Source organism: Rattus norvegicus, chromosome 2, assembly GCF_036323735.1.
Source record: "Rattus norvegicus strain BN/NHsdMcwi chromosome 2, GRCr8, whole genome shotgun sequence".
Lineage (NCBI taxonomy): Eukaryota > Metazoa > Chordata > Mammalia > Rodentia > Muridae > Rattus > Rattus norvegicus.
Window position 1 is genome coordinate 80,802,480 of NC_086020.1, and position 14,953 is coordinate 80,817,432.

Sequence of the window (14,953 nt, forward strand, 5' to 3'; positions counted from 1 at the left end):
TTATATACATTTCAAGTGTTATTCCCTTTCCCGGTATCCGGGCAAACATCCCCCTCCCCCCTACCCTTCCTTATGGGTGTTCCCCTCCCGACCCTTCCCCCATTGCCGCCCTCCCCCCACCAGTCTAGTTCACTGGGGGTTCAGTCTTAGCAAGACCCAAGGCTTCTCCTTCCACTGGTGCTCTTACTAGGATATTCATTGCTACCTATGAGGTCAGAGTCCAGGGTCAGTCCATGTATAGTCTTTAGGTAGTGGCTTAGTCCCTGGAAGCTCTGGTTGCTTAGCATTGTTGTACATATGGGGTCTCGAGCCCCTTCAAGATCTTCCAGTTCTTTCTCTGATTCCTTCAACGGGGGTCCTATTCTCAGTTCAGTGGTTTGCTGCTGGCGTTCGCCTCTGTATTTGCTGTATTCTGGCTGTGTCTCTCAGGAGCGATCTACATCCGGCTCCTGTCGGTCTGCACTTCTTTGCTTCATCCATCTTGTCTAATTGGGTGGCTGTATATGTATGGGCCACATGTGGGGCAGGCTCTGAATGGGTGTTCCTTCAGTCTCTGTTTTAATCTTTGCTTTTCTCTTCCCTGCCAAGGGTATTCTTGTTCCCCTTTTAAAGAAGGAGTGAAGCATTCACATTTTGATCATCCGTCTTGAGTTTCATATGTTCTAGGCATCTAGGGTAATTCAAGCACTTGGGCTAATAGCCACTTATCAATGAGTGCATACCATGTATGTCTTTCTGTGATTGGGTTAGCTCACTCAGGATGATGTTTTCCAGTTCCAACCATTTGCCTACGAATTTCATAAAGTCGTTGTTTTTGATAGCTGAGTAATATTCCATTGTGTAGATGTACCACATTTTCTGTATCCATTCCTCTGTTGAAGGGCATCTGGGTTCTTTCCAGCTTCTGGCTATTATAAATAAGGCTGCAATGAACATAGTGGAGCACGTGTCTTTTTTATATGTTGGGGCATCTTTTGGGTATATGCCCAAGAGAGGTATAGCTGGATCCTCAGGCAGTTCAATGTCCAATTTTCTGAGGATCCTCCAGACTGATTTCCAGAATGGTTGTACCAGTTTGCAATCCCACCAACAATGGAGGAGTGTTCCTCTTTCTCCGCATCCTCGCCAGCATCTGTTGTCCCCTGAGTTTTTGATCATAGCCATTCTCACTGGTGTGAGGTGAAATCTCAGGGTTGTTTTGATTTGCATTTCCCTTATGACTAAAGATGTTGAACATTTCTTTAGGTGTTTCTCAGCCTTTTGGCACTCCTCAGCTGTGAATTCTTTGTTTAGCTCTGAACCCAATTTTTTAATAGGGTTATTTGTTTCCCTGCGGTCTAACTTCTTGAGTTCTTTGTATATTTTGGATATAAGGCCTCTATCTGTTGTAGGATTGGTAAAGATCTTTTCCCAATCTGTTGGTTGCCGTTTTGTCCTAACCACAGTGTCCTTTGCCTTACAAAAGCTTTGCAGTTTTATGAGATCCCATTTGTCGATCTTGATCTCAAGCATAAGCCATTGGTGTTTTGTTCAGGAAATTTTTTCCAGTGCCCATGTGTTCCAGATGCTTCCCTAGTTATTCTTCTATTAGTTTGAGTGTGTCCGGTTTGATGTGGAGGTCCTTGATCCACTTGGACTTAAGCTTTTTACAGGGTGATAAGCATGGATTGATCTGCATTCTTCTACATGTTGACCTCCAGTTGAACCAGCACCATTTGCTGAAAATGCTATCTTTTTTCCATTGGATGGTTTTGGCTCCTTTGTCAAAAATCAAGTGACCGTAGGTGTGTGGGTTCATTTCCGGGTCTTCAATTCTATTGCATTGGTCTATCTGTCTGTCTCTGTACCAATACCATGCAGTTTTTATCACTATTGCTCTGTAATACTGCTTGAGTTCAGGGATAGTGATTCCCCCTGAAGTCCTTTTATTGTTGAGGACAGTTTTAGCTATCCTGGGTTTTTTGTTATTCCAGATGAATTTGCGAACTGTTCTGTCTAACTCTTTGAAGAATTGGTGTGGCATTTTGATGGGGATTGCATTGAATCTGTAGATTGCTTTTGGTAATATGGCCATTTTTACTATATTAATCCTGCCAATCCATGTGCATGGGAGATCTTTCCATCTTCTGAGGTCTTCTTCAATTTCCTTCTTCAGTGTCTTGAAGTTCTTATTGTACAGATCTTTTACTTGCTTTGTTAAAGTCACACCGAGGTACTTTATATTATTTGGGTCTATTATGAAGGGTGTCGTTTCCCTAATTTCTTTCTCGGCTTGTTTCTCTTTTGTATAGAGGAAGGCAACTGATTTATTTGAGTTAATTTTATACCCAGCCACTTTGCTGAAGTTGTCTATCAGCTTTAGTAGTTCTCTGGTGGAACTTTTGGGATCACTTAAATATACTATCATATCATCTGCAAATAGTGATATTTTGACTTCTTCTTTTCCGATCTGTATCCCCTTGACCTCCTTTTTTTGTCTGATTGCTCTGGCTAGAACTTCAAGAACTATATTGAATAAGTAGGGAGAGAGTGGGCAGCCTTGTCTAGTCCCTGATTTTAGTGGGTTTGCTTCAAGTTTCTCTCCATTTAGTTTAATGTTAGCAACTGGTTTGCTGTATATGGCTTTTACTATGTTCAGGTATGGGCCTTGAATTCCTATTCTTTCCAGGACTTTTATCATGAAGGGGTGTTGAATTTTGTCAAATGCTTTCTCAGCGTCTAATGAAATGATCATGTGGTTTTGTTCTTTCAGTTTGTTTATATAATGGATCACGTTGATGGTTTTCCGTATATTAAACCATCCCTGCATGCCTGGGATGAAGCCTACTTGATCATGGTGGATGATTGTTTTGATGTGCCCTTGGATTGGGTTTGCCAGAATTTTATTGAGTATTTTTGCGTCGATATTCATAAGGGAAATTGGTCTGAAGTTCTCTTTCTTTGTTGGGTCTTTGTGTGGTTTAGGTATAAGAGTAATTGTGGCTTCATAGAAGGAATTCGGTAGTGATCCATCAGTTTCAATTTTGTGGAATAGTTTGGATAATATTGGTATGAGGTCTTCTATGAAGTTCTGATAGAATTCTGCACTAAACCTGTCTGGACCTGGGCTCTTTTTGGTTGGGAGACCTTTAATGACTGCTTCTATTTCCTTAGGAGTTATGGGGTTGTTTAACTGGTTTATCTGTTCCTGATTTAACTTCGGTATCTGGTATCTGTCTAGGAAATTGTCCATTTCCTGTAGATTTTCAAGTTTTGTTGAATATAGGCTTTTATAGTAAGATCTGATGATTTTTTGAATTTCCTCTGAATCTGTAGTTATGTCTCCCTTTTCATTTCTGATTTTGTTAATTTGGACACACTCTCTGTGTCCTCTCGTTAGTCTGGCTAAGGGTTTATCTATCTTGTTGATTTTCTCCAAGAACCAACTTTTGGTTCTGTTGATTCTTTCTATGGTCCTTTTTGTTTCTATTTGTTTAATTTCAGCTCTGAGTTTGATTATTTCCTGCCTTCTACTCCTCCTGGGTGTATTTGCTTCTTTTTGTTCTAGAGCTTTTAGGTGTGCTGTCAAGCTGCTGACATATGCTCTTTCCTGTTTCTTTCTGCAGGCACTCAGCGCTATGAGTTTTCCTCTTAGCACAGCTTTCATTGTGTCCCATAAGTTTGGGTATGTTGTACCTTCATTTTCATTAAATTCTAAAAAGTCTTTAATTTCTTTCTTTATTTCTCCCTTTACCAGGTTATCATTGAGTAGAGCATTGTTCAATTTCCACGTATATGTGGGCATTCTTCCCTCATTGTTATTGAAGACCAGTTTTAGGCCGTGGTGGTCCGATAGCACGCATGGGATTATTTCTATCTTTCTGTACCTGTTGAGGCCCGTTTTTTGACCAATTATATGGTCAATTTTGGAGAAAGTACCATGAGGAGCTGAGAAGAAGGTATATCCTTTTGCTTTAGGATAGAATGTTCTATAAATATCTGTTAAGTCCATTTGGCTCATGACTTCTCTTAGTCTGTCTACGTCTCTGTTTAATTTCTGTTTCCATGATCTGTCCATTGATGAGAGTGGGGTGTTGAAATCTCCTACTATTATTCTGTGATGTGCAATGTATGTTTTGAGCTTTAGTAAGGTTTCTTTTACGTATGTAGGTGCCCTTGTATTTGGGGCATAGATATTTAGGATTGAGAGTTCATCTTGGTGGATTTTTCCTTTGATGAATATGAAGTGACCTTCCTTATCTTTTTTGATGACTTTTAGTTGAAAATTGATTTTATCTGATATTAGAATGGCTACTCCAGCTTGCTTCTTCTGACCATTTGCTTGGAAAGTTGTTTTCCAGCCTTTCACTCTGAGGTAGTGTCTGTCTTTGTCTCTGAGGTGTGTTTCCTGTAGGCAGCAGAATGCAGGGTCCTCGTTGCGTATCCAGTTTGTTAATTTATGTCTTTTTACTGGGGAGTTGAGGCCATTGATGTTGAGAGATATTAAGGAATAGTGATTATTGCTTCCTGTTGTATTCATATTTGGATGTGAGGTTATGTTTGTGTGCTTTTCTTCTCTTTGTTTTGTTGCCAAGACGATTAGTTTCTTGCTTCTTCTAGGGTATAGCTTGCCTCCTTATGTTGGGCTTTACCATTTATTATCCTTTGTAGTGCTGGGTTTGTAGAAAGATATTGTGTAAATTTGGTTTTGTCATGGAATATCTTGGTTTCTCCATCTATGTTAATTGAGAGTTTTGCAGGATACAGTAACCTGGGCTGGCATCTGTGTTCTCTTAGGGTCTGTATGACATCAGTCCAGGATCTTCTGGCCTTCATAGTTTCTGGCGAAAAGTCTGGTGTTATTCTGATAGGTCTGCCTTTATATGTTACTTCACCTTTTTCCCTTACTGCTTTTATTATTCTTTCTTTATTTTGTGCGTTTGGTGTTTTGACAATTATGTGACGGGAGGTGTTTCTTTTCTGGTCCAATCTATTTGGAGTTCTGTAGGCTTCTTGTATGCCTATGGGTATCTCTTTTTTTAGGTTAGGGAAGTTTTCTTCTATGATTTTGTTGAAGATATTTACTGGTCCTTTGAGCTGGGAGTCTTCACTCTCTTCTATACCTATTATCCTTAGGTTTGATCTTCTCATTGAGTCCTGGATTTCCTGTATGTTTTGGACCAGTAGCCTTTTCTGCTTTACATTATCTTTGACAGTTGAGTCAATGATTTCTATGGAATCTTCTGCTCCTGAGATTCTCTCTTCCATCTCTTGTATTCTGTTGGTGAAGCTTGTATCTACAGCTCCTTGTCTCTTCTTTTGGTTTTCTATATCCAGGGTTGTTTCCATGTGTTCTTTCTTGATTGCTTCTATTTCCATTTTTAATTCCTTCAACTGTTTGATTGTGTTTTCCTGGAATTCTTTCAGGGAGTTTTGTGACTCCTCTCTATGGGCTTCTACTTGTTTAATTATGTTTTCCTGGAATTTTTTCAGGCATTTTTGTGATTCCTCTCTGTAGGCTTCTACTTGTTCTCTAAGGGAGTTCTTTACGTCTTTCTTGATGTCCTCCAGCATCATGATCAAATATGATTTTGAAACTAGATCTTGCTTTTCTGGTGTGTTTGGATATTCCATGTTTGTTTTGGTGGGAGAATTGGGCTCTGATGGTGCCATGTAGTCTTGGTTTCTGTTGCTTGGGTTCCTGCGCTTGCCTCTCGCCATCAGATTATCTCTAGTGTTACTTTGTTCTCCTATTTCTGACAGTGGCTAGACTGCCCTATAAGCCTGTGTGTCAGGAGTGCTGTAGACCTGTTTTCCTGTTTTCTTTCAGCCTGTTATGGCAACAGAGTGTTCTGCTTTCGGGCTTGTAGTTTTTCCTCTCTACAGGTCTTCAGCTGTTCCTGTGGACCTGTGTCTTGCGTTCACCAGACAGGTCACTTGCAGCAGAAAAGTTGGTCTTACCTGTGGTCCCAAGGCTCAAGTTCGCTTGCGGGGTGCTGCCCTCGAGCTCTCTGCGGTGGCAGCTACCAGGAAGATCTACGCCGCCATTTCCTGGAGCTTCAGTGCACCAGGGTTCCAGATGGAGTTTGGTGTTTTCCTCTGGCGTCCGAGATGTGTGTGCAGAGTGCAGTCTCTTCTTGTTTCCCAGGCGTGTCTGCCTCTCTGAGAGTTTAGCTCTCCCTCCCACGGGATTTGGGTGCAGAGAACTGTTTATCTGGTCTGTTTCCTTCAGGTTCTGGCGGTGTCTCAGACGCAGCAGTCCTGCCGCTCCTGGGCCCTCCCCTACGGGAACCCAGAAGCCTTATACAGTTTCCTCTTGGGCCAGGGATGTGGGCAGGGGTGGGCAGTGTTGGTGGTCTCTTCCGCTCTGCAGCCTCAGGAGTGTCCACCTGACCAGGCGGTGGGGTCTTTCTCCCACGGGGTCTGGGAGCAGAGAGCTGCTGCAGGCCGGGATCCGAGGGTGTGGGATTCCCAGTAAACACAGGAGGTGCCCGGTCCTAGAGGAATTCTGCCTCTCTGTCCTTCCTGCAGGTTTTTAAAGCATGAGTTCTGTGTACTTAACTCAGATCATAAGCAGCATAACAATGAGCTATCTCTCCATCTATTGTGATGATGATGGTGATGGTGATGATGATGATGATGATGATGATGATGATGGTGTGTGTGTGTGTGTGTGTGTGTGTGTGTGTGTGTGTGTACACAGTGGGCACATGTCAGAGTATACTTATAGATACCAGAGGACAACTTTTGGGTATTACTTTTTTCTTCTACCTTGTTGGTCCTGGGGATTGAACTCAGGTCATTTGGCTTGCATGAGTAGCTTGTGAGAAGTTTGAATCTTGATATAAACCCAGAGGATAGCCTATCCGAGCATCTGACAAATGATGGGAAGGGGATATTGAAATAATTTTGCTCTGTGGGAGGCAGGAGCCCTGTCATGGAGTTTATTGATCTCTGGAGCTTGCTTCTGTCCCAAGGAAAGGGTGAATTCATTTCTCTCCTAAGATGATGTGGAACTTTTTTGCAGTGCTGATAAGAAAAGTGAAATCCCAAATGAACCCCTAAACTGCCTTTTAATCTTGCTCTCTGTAAAGAAAATACATGATAGTTAGCTTAAGTAGCATATGAAGTTAACATTTATGAAAGAATAAAGAAATTCTACCACTTACCCTGAGAGTACCCACCCTTTCTCTGTCAGAATATGACATGCTATTTGATAAAACCTACCACAAACCAACACTGTAGCATTAACATGGGAAAAGCAGATGGCTGCATGGTCTTCCCTCCTCTTCCCATCTCAGGGACTTGATGAGAAGGTCATCCCTTATGCTTACAGAGCTTTTTCATTCCCTCCTTCCAGATACTTGGAGAAGAAACGGCTGTGCTTTCCTCGCTTCTTCTTTGTCTCGGATCCCGCTCTGCTGGAGATTCTGGGCCAGGCATCTGACTCCCACACCATCCAGGCCCATTTGCTGAATGTGTTTGACAACATTAAAACTGTCAAGTTCCATGACAAGGTTGGACTGGATTTAATCACTGCCCATAATCTCTGTGTGTCAGGGTGTAAACCTTTGCTATCAAAGTACTTCTGTAATATTGTGTTTACAAAAGATTTACTTCCTTGTTATTAACTCTTGGCCAGTAATTAAAAGCTGTCCCCGCCAGCGGGGACCCAGTTATTCAGGGTCCAGAAGAGGCTTTCTACCTGTGGGCCAAAATGGGGGTGAAGAGAAGAAGGAGACCAAGCAAGATTCTGTTGTCAAGGTCTCGATTATTGAGAGAAATGTACAGCATTTAAAGCTCTGAGGCAGGAATAGAAGCGGGAACTGAAGCTTAGGGTGGGGGAGTTTGGGAAGTGCCCAAGGATATAAGGTGAATCACTACACTGCAAGATATCCTCCTATAACAAAGAGGCAACAGTCTTCCGGGGACATGTTCTTTGAAAAGGTCGAACCCTTCTTAGGAATCTGCTCAGGGACATCCGGTGTTTTGCTCAGGCTGAAACATCCTGTCATTGCTCCCAGGGTCTTCCTGGGAGAGGCTCTTAGTTCAACAATCTCAAGTCTGTATGGCAGTCATTTCAAGGTTAAACCTCTGTGGCCATGCAGCCCAGAGTCAAGTAGCCACCTTGAGCTATGCAGTCACAAAGCGGCTAGGCCCAAATCCAATACGGCTCACTACATCTCCCCCGTTATTCTTTTAAAAAGGACCATTAGGTGGAAGTAGTGGTCTGAGAGAGATCAGACATGCCTCACAGAGTGCCCAGCTTGGCCATGGCGAGCCACTCTTGCAGTCAGGACTGCACCCCAATGGCTAGGAATGAACTTATGCTGTAACACACCGTTCTGGGCTATATGTGTGTGTTTATTGGGGGAGAAACTGGGCAGAGGAGCATTTGACCGGCCCATACATTTAAACGGGGTGTAGCCACCTCTGTCTTAGGATCGACCTCTCGAACCCCAGCCTCTCTGTCATAGGACCACCTTGTCGCCCCCAAGGTTCCTGTCTTAGATTGGTCAAGGGTCAGAGGAAGTTGCCCGTCCCTGAGGATAGCTACATTGGATCATCTTCTCATTCCTCTTACTTGAGCCCAGGGGCGAAAGAGTAGGAGCCAGATGGCATTAATATAAGAGATTGTGGAAATTGAGCCTCTCCTGATAAGTAGTGGGCACCTCATCTGGTTCTCTTCAGCTGCTATGGCCATACCACCAAGGGCCTAGTCAAACCTCTCCTGTAATAAAATTTAGAATTCCCAATTGTTAGCAACTACTCCAGAAAGTTCACCCACTGTGCTTGCCTAACAATAGATTGGGGGGCAGGTAACTCCAGACACTGCAGACACAATGGCTGCAGTAGTAATGGCTGCTACAATAGCAGCGAAATGTCAAGGTCTTTCCCAGGACAGTTCAGGATCGGTCATTCTTCTCTGGAACAAGCAGCAGGCAATGGAACCATGTCTGAGATCTGCAGAACCAGGGCAGAGTTCCCCAGTCCACAGCAGCTTCACGCAGATGGCATTCCTGTGAAGCTACAGACTGCAAAATGACAACACCAGTTAAGGCAGCAAGGGTCACCAGGGGAATGAGGGGGGCAGGGGTAACAGCTGGAGTCCAGTCTTCTCCAGAAAGCAGCAGTGCACAGAGGGTTGGAGCGCAGGCCGCGGTGGGGCGGGACACACGCAGTGGTAACACTAACTGCAGAAACGCCAAAATCTCTGTGATGACAAAAGATGAGGGGGAATCTTCCATCTTCCTCTCAGGGCAGAGGAATGACTTCAGGGACCTGAACCACAAGAGCTGAATCTTCATGCTCCCAGGATCAGCAAGTCTCACCAGCCACTCGGGCAGCTGGCACACTCCTGTAGCATCCTGTAGAAAAAACACAAAAATTCCCTCTTCCCCATATAAAATATCTGAACAGGATCATGCCAATATGTGGATCTTTCTATTTCACCTAGGCAGAAGTATGCCTAGTTGTAGGGTGCCATAAACTTTGGCATCCAAATTTTAAAATTGAAATAAAAGGAGCATATTTTAGCACACAGGGATAACTCCCCTTTTTTAATTATTAAAATATTGTTAATATATTATTTATTAAGATAGGTCCTTGAGGATTAAATTGAGGACACTGAGCACTTGTATTTATAAATTGACTTTTATACCAAATTATTGTGTCCAGCATTATTGTTTTGGATATATAAAGAATGAGAGTTTTTGACTAACTGTTCCTATGTAAGGCCTATAATCTGCCTGGTATCATTGTCCTCCCTTGCTAAGGGGTCTAGGCAATCCAGTTTGAGTTCTTAAATGGCCTATAAAGGAACAATACTTAGTGCTCTTAACCACTAAGCCATCACTCCAGCCCCTCACCAGCTTTATTTACCTAAACATAAGCATTAATTAGAAATGCCAAATCCTGTAAATATTGTCCAGATTCAGTCGTACTAGAAATCCCTGAGCTGGCAGGGTGAGGCTGGGAATTGAAAGTAAGCAAATGGAGTCTTCCTCTTTTCATGAGGGTGTGTTATCAACTCCATTACCATTTTCAAAGAGCTGGGTCTATGGTTTTGTTTAGTTGTCTGAGCCAGAGCACTGAAAGGACAGTGAGTTGTCAGACATTTACACAGAAATCATCACTCACTGATTTCAAGTAGAAAACCTGCCTCTAATATAGCATTACGTAATTGTATAATTTGAGGGCTAGTAGTATCTAAAAAGGGAAACTTTTTAATCAACTATAAACCATAAGCCATACATTGGCTATCAGTATATGAATTGAAAGCTTGATTTTTTTTTTAATTTTAAAAACAGTGGCTACAGCACGTAATTTAATAATCTGTGCTGAAGCAGGGGAAACTGAAGAGAATAAACAAGTGATCCAATCATACATGTAGCCTTTTCATTAGATGAACCACCTATAATACAGTAAGCTCATTTCCTATGGGTTGAATGCACAAATTTATAGGAAGTACAAAAGCATGCAAAGAGTAAAATTACCAACTTTGCCTGAAAAATTTGTATATGTGATAGGCCAAATATCAGTATTTTGTAATAACCAATTTAATTGCTGTTTGGAATAAGATATGTTTTACCAGGTTTCTTTTTTTTTATTATTTTTTTATTTTTTTAAATACTTTCAAGACTCTACCCTACAATTCTGTATTAACACAACTGAAGCTTTATCTCCATAAGCCTTGTGTTACAGGGCAACAGCAGATGCCCTTGCAGCACCTACCTGGACTCCGCCTTAAGATAGCCCTAAGTAACTCTCAACTCTCTTTTGTGTCTTACTAAGTCTTAAGAATCAGGATTCCAATCTGGATACTATCTGAACCTACACACAAAGGTCATGACTGCCTCTTAGAACTTCTAAACTTATACAAGTTGTGATCCCAGAGGCACAGTCCCAAGAAGTGTTAGGAGTACTAACATATGCAATGTGACATCATTTGCAATAGAAATCAAGCCTATCCCCAAACCTATCCCAAAGGAACCCAGGGCAAACCTGAAATTCTAGTTTCTTGAGCACACTCAAGTGAGCATTATAGATTTCCTGTAACAGCCACTAACAAGCATCCCAAGTGGGATGGTGAGAAAACAAGAAGAGAGTCCAGAAAATAGAGGTCTGCTGAAGAGGGCAAAAGCATTTAGTCACATAGAAAGACAACCAAAAGCTTAACAGACAAAAAAAAAAAAAAAAAAAAAAAAAAAAAAAAAAAAAAAAAAAAAGTGCGCACAAAACAAAAATCAAGCGGCCGCCACAAGATTGCCACAAAACTGAGCTGATTCAGATGGGAGCTTCCATGAGCTCAGCAAAGACAGATGAACAGGAGTAGATTCCACATCACTCCTCCTTCCCAACCAGAATCTTCCCATTGTCAAAGTCACAAGTAACACAAAACAAAGACCTAAGACACACAGACAAAGACCACTCTGGAAATACAGACAGCCGGAAAGGCAGGTCTTTTCTCCAATCCATGAGAATGGCCGAATCCTCACCGGCACCCAGACGGGAATCTCCCAGGCGTCCCTGGGGTCCCTTCTTACCTCCTGGGACGTCTCCCAGGGCAGCGCAATCGGTGAGTCCCTGGCACATCTACTGCTCACATTTGCGTCTCTCCTGAGACACGATCCTCCCTCTCAGCCTGAGATGGGAGCATCTGCAAAACCAGAACTCCAGAACTCCAGAACTCCAGAGCAACTACAGACCCAGAGTTTAGCCGGCACAAAACACAAAGACACAAAGACACAGACACTACCTCCTGAATCGGAATCGCCTAGGATCCTTTTTCTTACAATAAGACATTTAAACACTTTCCAACCTTATTCCAACTATAGGAATTAATTTCTGCTCCTTCAATAATAAACCAAGGACAAGTTTCTCACACAAAGAAAAAAAATTCACTTAAAATTAACCAGAGACACCTTTCATCAATAAAACAAAAAAAACTTGATTAAATCCTTTTTCTTAACTCTTAATCCTCTCTCCCTGAGTGAGCGCTTGATCTCTCCTATGAAACAAGCCTCCTAAATCCATACCTTCCCCATGGCAATTAGACAACAACTATTCGACCGGTCCTTACCTCCCTCTCCAGTGGACGCACGAGCTATATGGCCTGAAGAGTCCTCAATTCCCACTGCAGCTCTCTTATCTCCGTCGTCCTGTAGTCGGCCTTGCTTCGGGGTCCCTGTTCAGGCGCCACTTGTCCCCGCCAGTAGGGACCCAGTTATTCAGGGTCCCGAAGAGGCTTTCTACCTGTGGGCCAAAATGGGGGTGAAGAGAAGAAGGAGACCAAGCAAGATTCTGTTGTCAAGGTCTCGATTATTGAGAGAAATGTACAGCATTTAAAGCTCTGAGGCAGGAATAGAAGCGGGAACTGAAGCTTAGGGTGGGGGAGTTTGGGAAGTGCCCAAGGATATAAGGTGAATCACTACACTGCAAGATATCCTCCTATAACAAAGAGGCAACAGTCTTCCGGGGACATGTTCTTTGAAAAGGTCGAACCCTTCTTAGGAATCTGCTCAGGGACATCCGGTGTTTTGCTCAGGCTGAAACATCCTGTCATTGCTCCCAGGGTCTTCCTGGGAGAGGCTCTTAGTTCAACAATCTCAAGTCTGTATGGCAGTCATTTCAAGGTTAAACCTCTGTGGCCATGCAGCCCAGAGTCAAGTAGCCACCTTGAGCTATGCAGTCACAAAGCGGCTAGGCCCAAATCCAATACGGCTCACTACAAAAAGCAAACTCCATGGTCCAAATTTATATTAGGACTTCTATGGTTTATTACTCTCCAAACTGTAGATTAAATATGATCAAGAAGGTATTGTACAGCACCAAGAAGCTGAGGGAGGAGGACTGCAAATTTGAGGCCCACCTATATTATACCATAAATTCAAAGCTAACCTGGACTCTACTAATCCCTCATCTCAAAAGATATAAGCAAGTAAAAAAAAGCAAAATAAAACACAAACATTGAAATACATTCTGTCATATTTATGGTTTCACATATTAACTCTTCAGAAATCCAACAAGTTAAAGAAATCAATTGCTTATATGTAATGTCGTGATTAAACAGAATTGCTTCATGGATTTGATTATTTTTGTCATGCTTCAAAAGGTTTTGGTGTCCTTTAAATTATTTTTCTTACAAGCCGAGAAAGAAATTAGGGAAACGACACCCTTCATAATAGACCCAAATAACATAAAGTACCTCGGTGTGACTTTAACCAAGCAAGTAAAAGATCTGTACAATAAGAACTTCAAGACACTGAGGAAAGAAATTGAAGAAGACCTCAGAAGATGGAAAGATCTCCCATGCTCATGGATTGGCAGGATTAATATAGTAAAAATGACCATTTTACCAAAAGCAATCTACAGATTCAATGCAATCCCCATCAAAATACCCATCCAATTCTTCAAAGAGTTAGAACAATTTGCAAATTCATCTGGAATAACAAAAAACCCAGGATAGCTAAAGCTATCCTCAACAATAAAAGGACTTCAGGGGGAATCACTATCCCTGAACTCAAGCAGTATTGCAGAGCAATAGTGATAAAAACTGCATGGTATTGGTACAGAGACAGACAGATAGACCAATGCAATAGAATTGAAGACCCAGAAATGAACCCACACACCTATGGTCACTTGATTTTTGACAAAGGAGCCAAAACCATCCAATGGAAAAAAGATAGCATTTTCAGCAAATGGTGCTGGTTCAACTGGAGGGCAACATGTAGAAGAATGCAGATCGATCCAGGCTTATCACCCTGTACAAAGCTTAAGTCCAAGTGGATCAAGGACCTCCACATCAAACCAGACACACTCAAACTAATAGAAGAAAAACTAGGGAAGCATCTGGAACACATAGGCACTGGAAAAAATTTCCTGAACAAAACACCAATGGCTTATGCTCTAAGATCAAGAATCGACAAATGGGATCTCATAAAACTGCAAAGCTTTTGTAAGGCAAAGGACACTGTGGTTAGGACAAAACGGCAACCAACAGATTGGGAAAAGATCTTTACCAATCCTACAACAGATAGAGGCCTTATATCCAAAATATACAAAGAACTCAAGAAGTTAGACCGCAGGGAAACAAATAACCTTATTAAAAAATGGGGTTCAGAGCTAAACAAAGAATTCACAGCTGAGGAGTGCCGAATGGCTGAGAAACACCTAAAGAAATGTTCAACATCTTTAGTCATAAGGGAAATGCAAATCAAAACAACCCTGAGATTTCACCTCACACCAGTGAGAATGGCTAAGATCAAAAACTCAGGTGACAGCAGATGCTGGCGAGGATGTGGAGAAAGAGGAACACTCCTCCATTGTTGGTGGGATTGCAGACTGGTAAAACCATTCTGGAAATCAGTCTGGAGGTTCCTCAGAAAATTGGACATTGAACTGCCTGAGGATCCAGCTATACCTCTCTTGGGCATATACCCAAAAGATGCCTCAACATATAAAAGAGACACATGCTCCACTATGTTCATCGCAGCCTTATTTATAATAGCCAGAAGCTGGAAAGAACCCAGATGCCCTTCAACAGAGGAATGGATACAGAAAATGTGGTACATCTACACAATGGAATATTACTCAGCTATCAAAAACAACGAGTTTATGAAATTCGTAGGCAAATGGTTGGAACTGGAAAATATCATCCTGAGTGAGCTAACCCAATCACAGAAAGACATACATGGTATGCACTCATTGATAAGTGGCTATTAGCCCAAATGCTTGAATTACCCTAGATCCCTAGAACAAACGAAACTCAAGACGGATGATCAAAATGTGAATGCTTCACTCCTTCTTTAAATGAGGAAAAAGAATACCCTTGGCAGGGAAGGGAGAGGCAAAGATTAAAACAGAGACTGAAGGAACACCCATTCAGAGCCTGCCCCACATGTGGCCCATACATATACAGCCACCCAATTAGACAAGATGGATGAAGCAAAGAAGTGCAGACCGACAGGAGCCG

General features: G+C 42.2%; 1 protein-coding gene across 3 annotated transcripts in view; it reads left to right on the top strand.

Moving 5' to 3' along the window:
- Dnah5 (dynein, axonemal, heavy chain 5) overlaps window positions 1-14,953 on the top strand; it is a 317,737-nt gene that overhangs the window by 134,298 nt on the left and 168,486 nt on the right. For all 3 annotated transcript variants that reach the window (XM_039103563.2, XM_063281529.1, NM_001419569.1), the window contains exon 32: window positions 7,340-7,496. In XM_039103563.2, coding sequence (XP_038959491.1) covers window positions 7,340-7,496 — 157 coding nt within the window. The remainder of the gene's footprint in view (window positions 1-7,339; window positions 7,497-14,953) is intronic.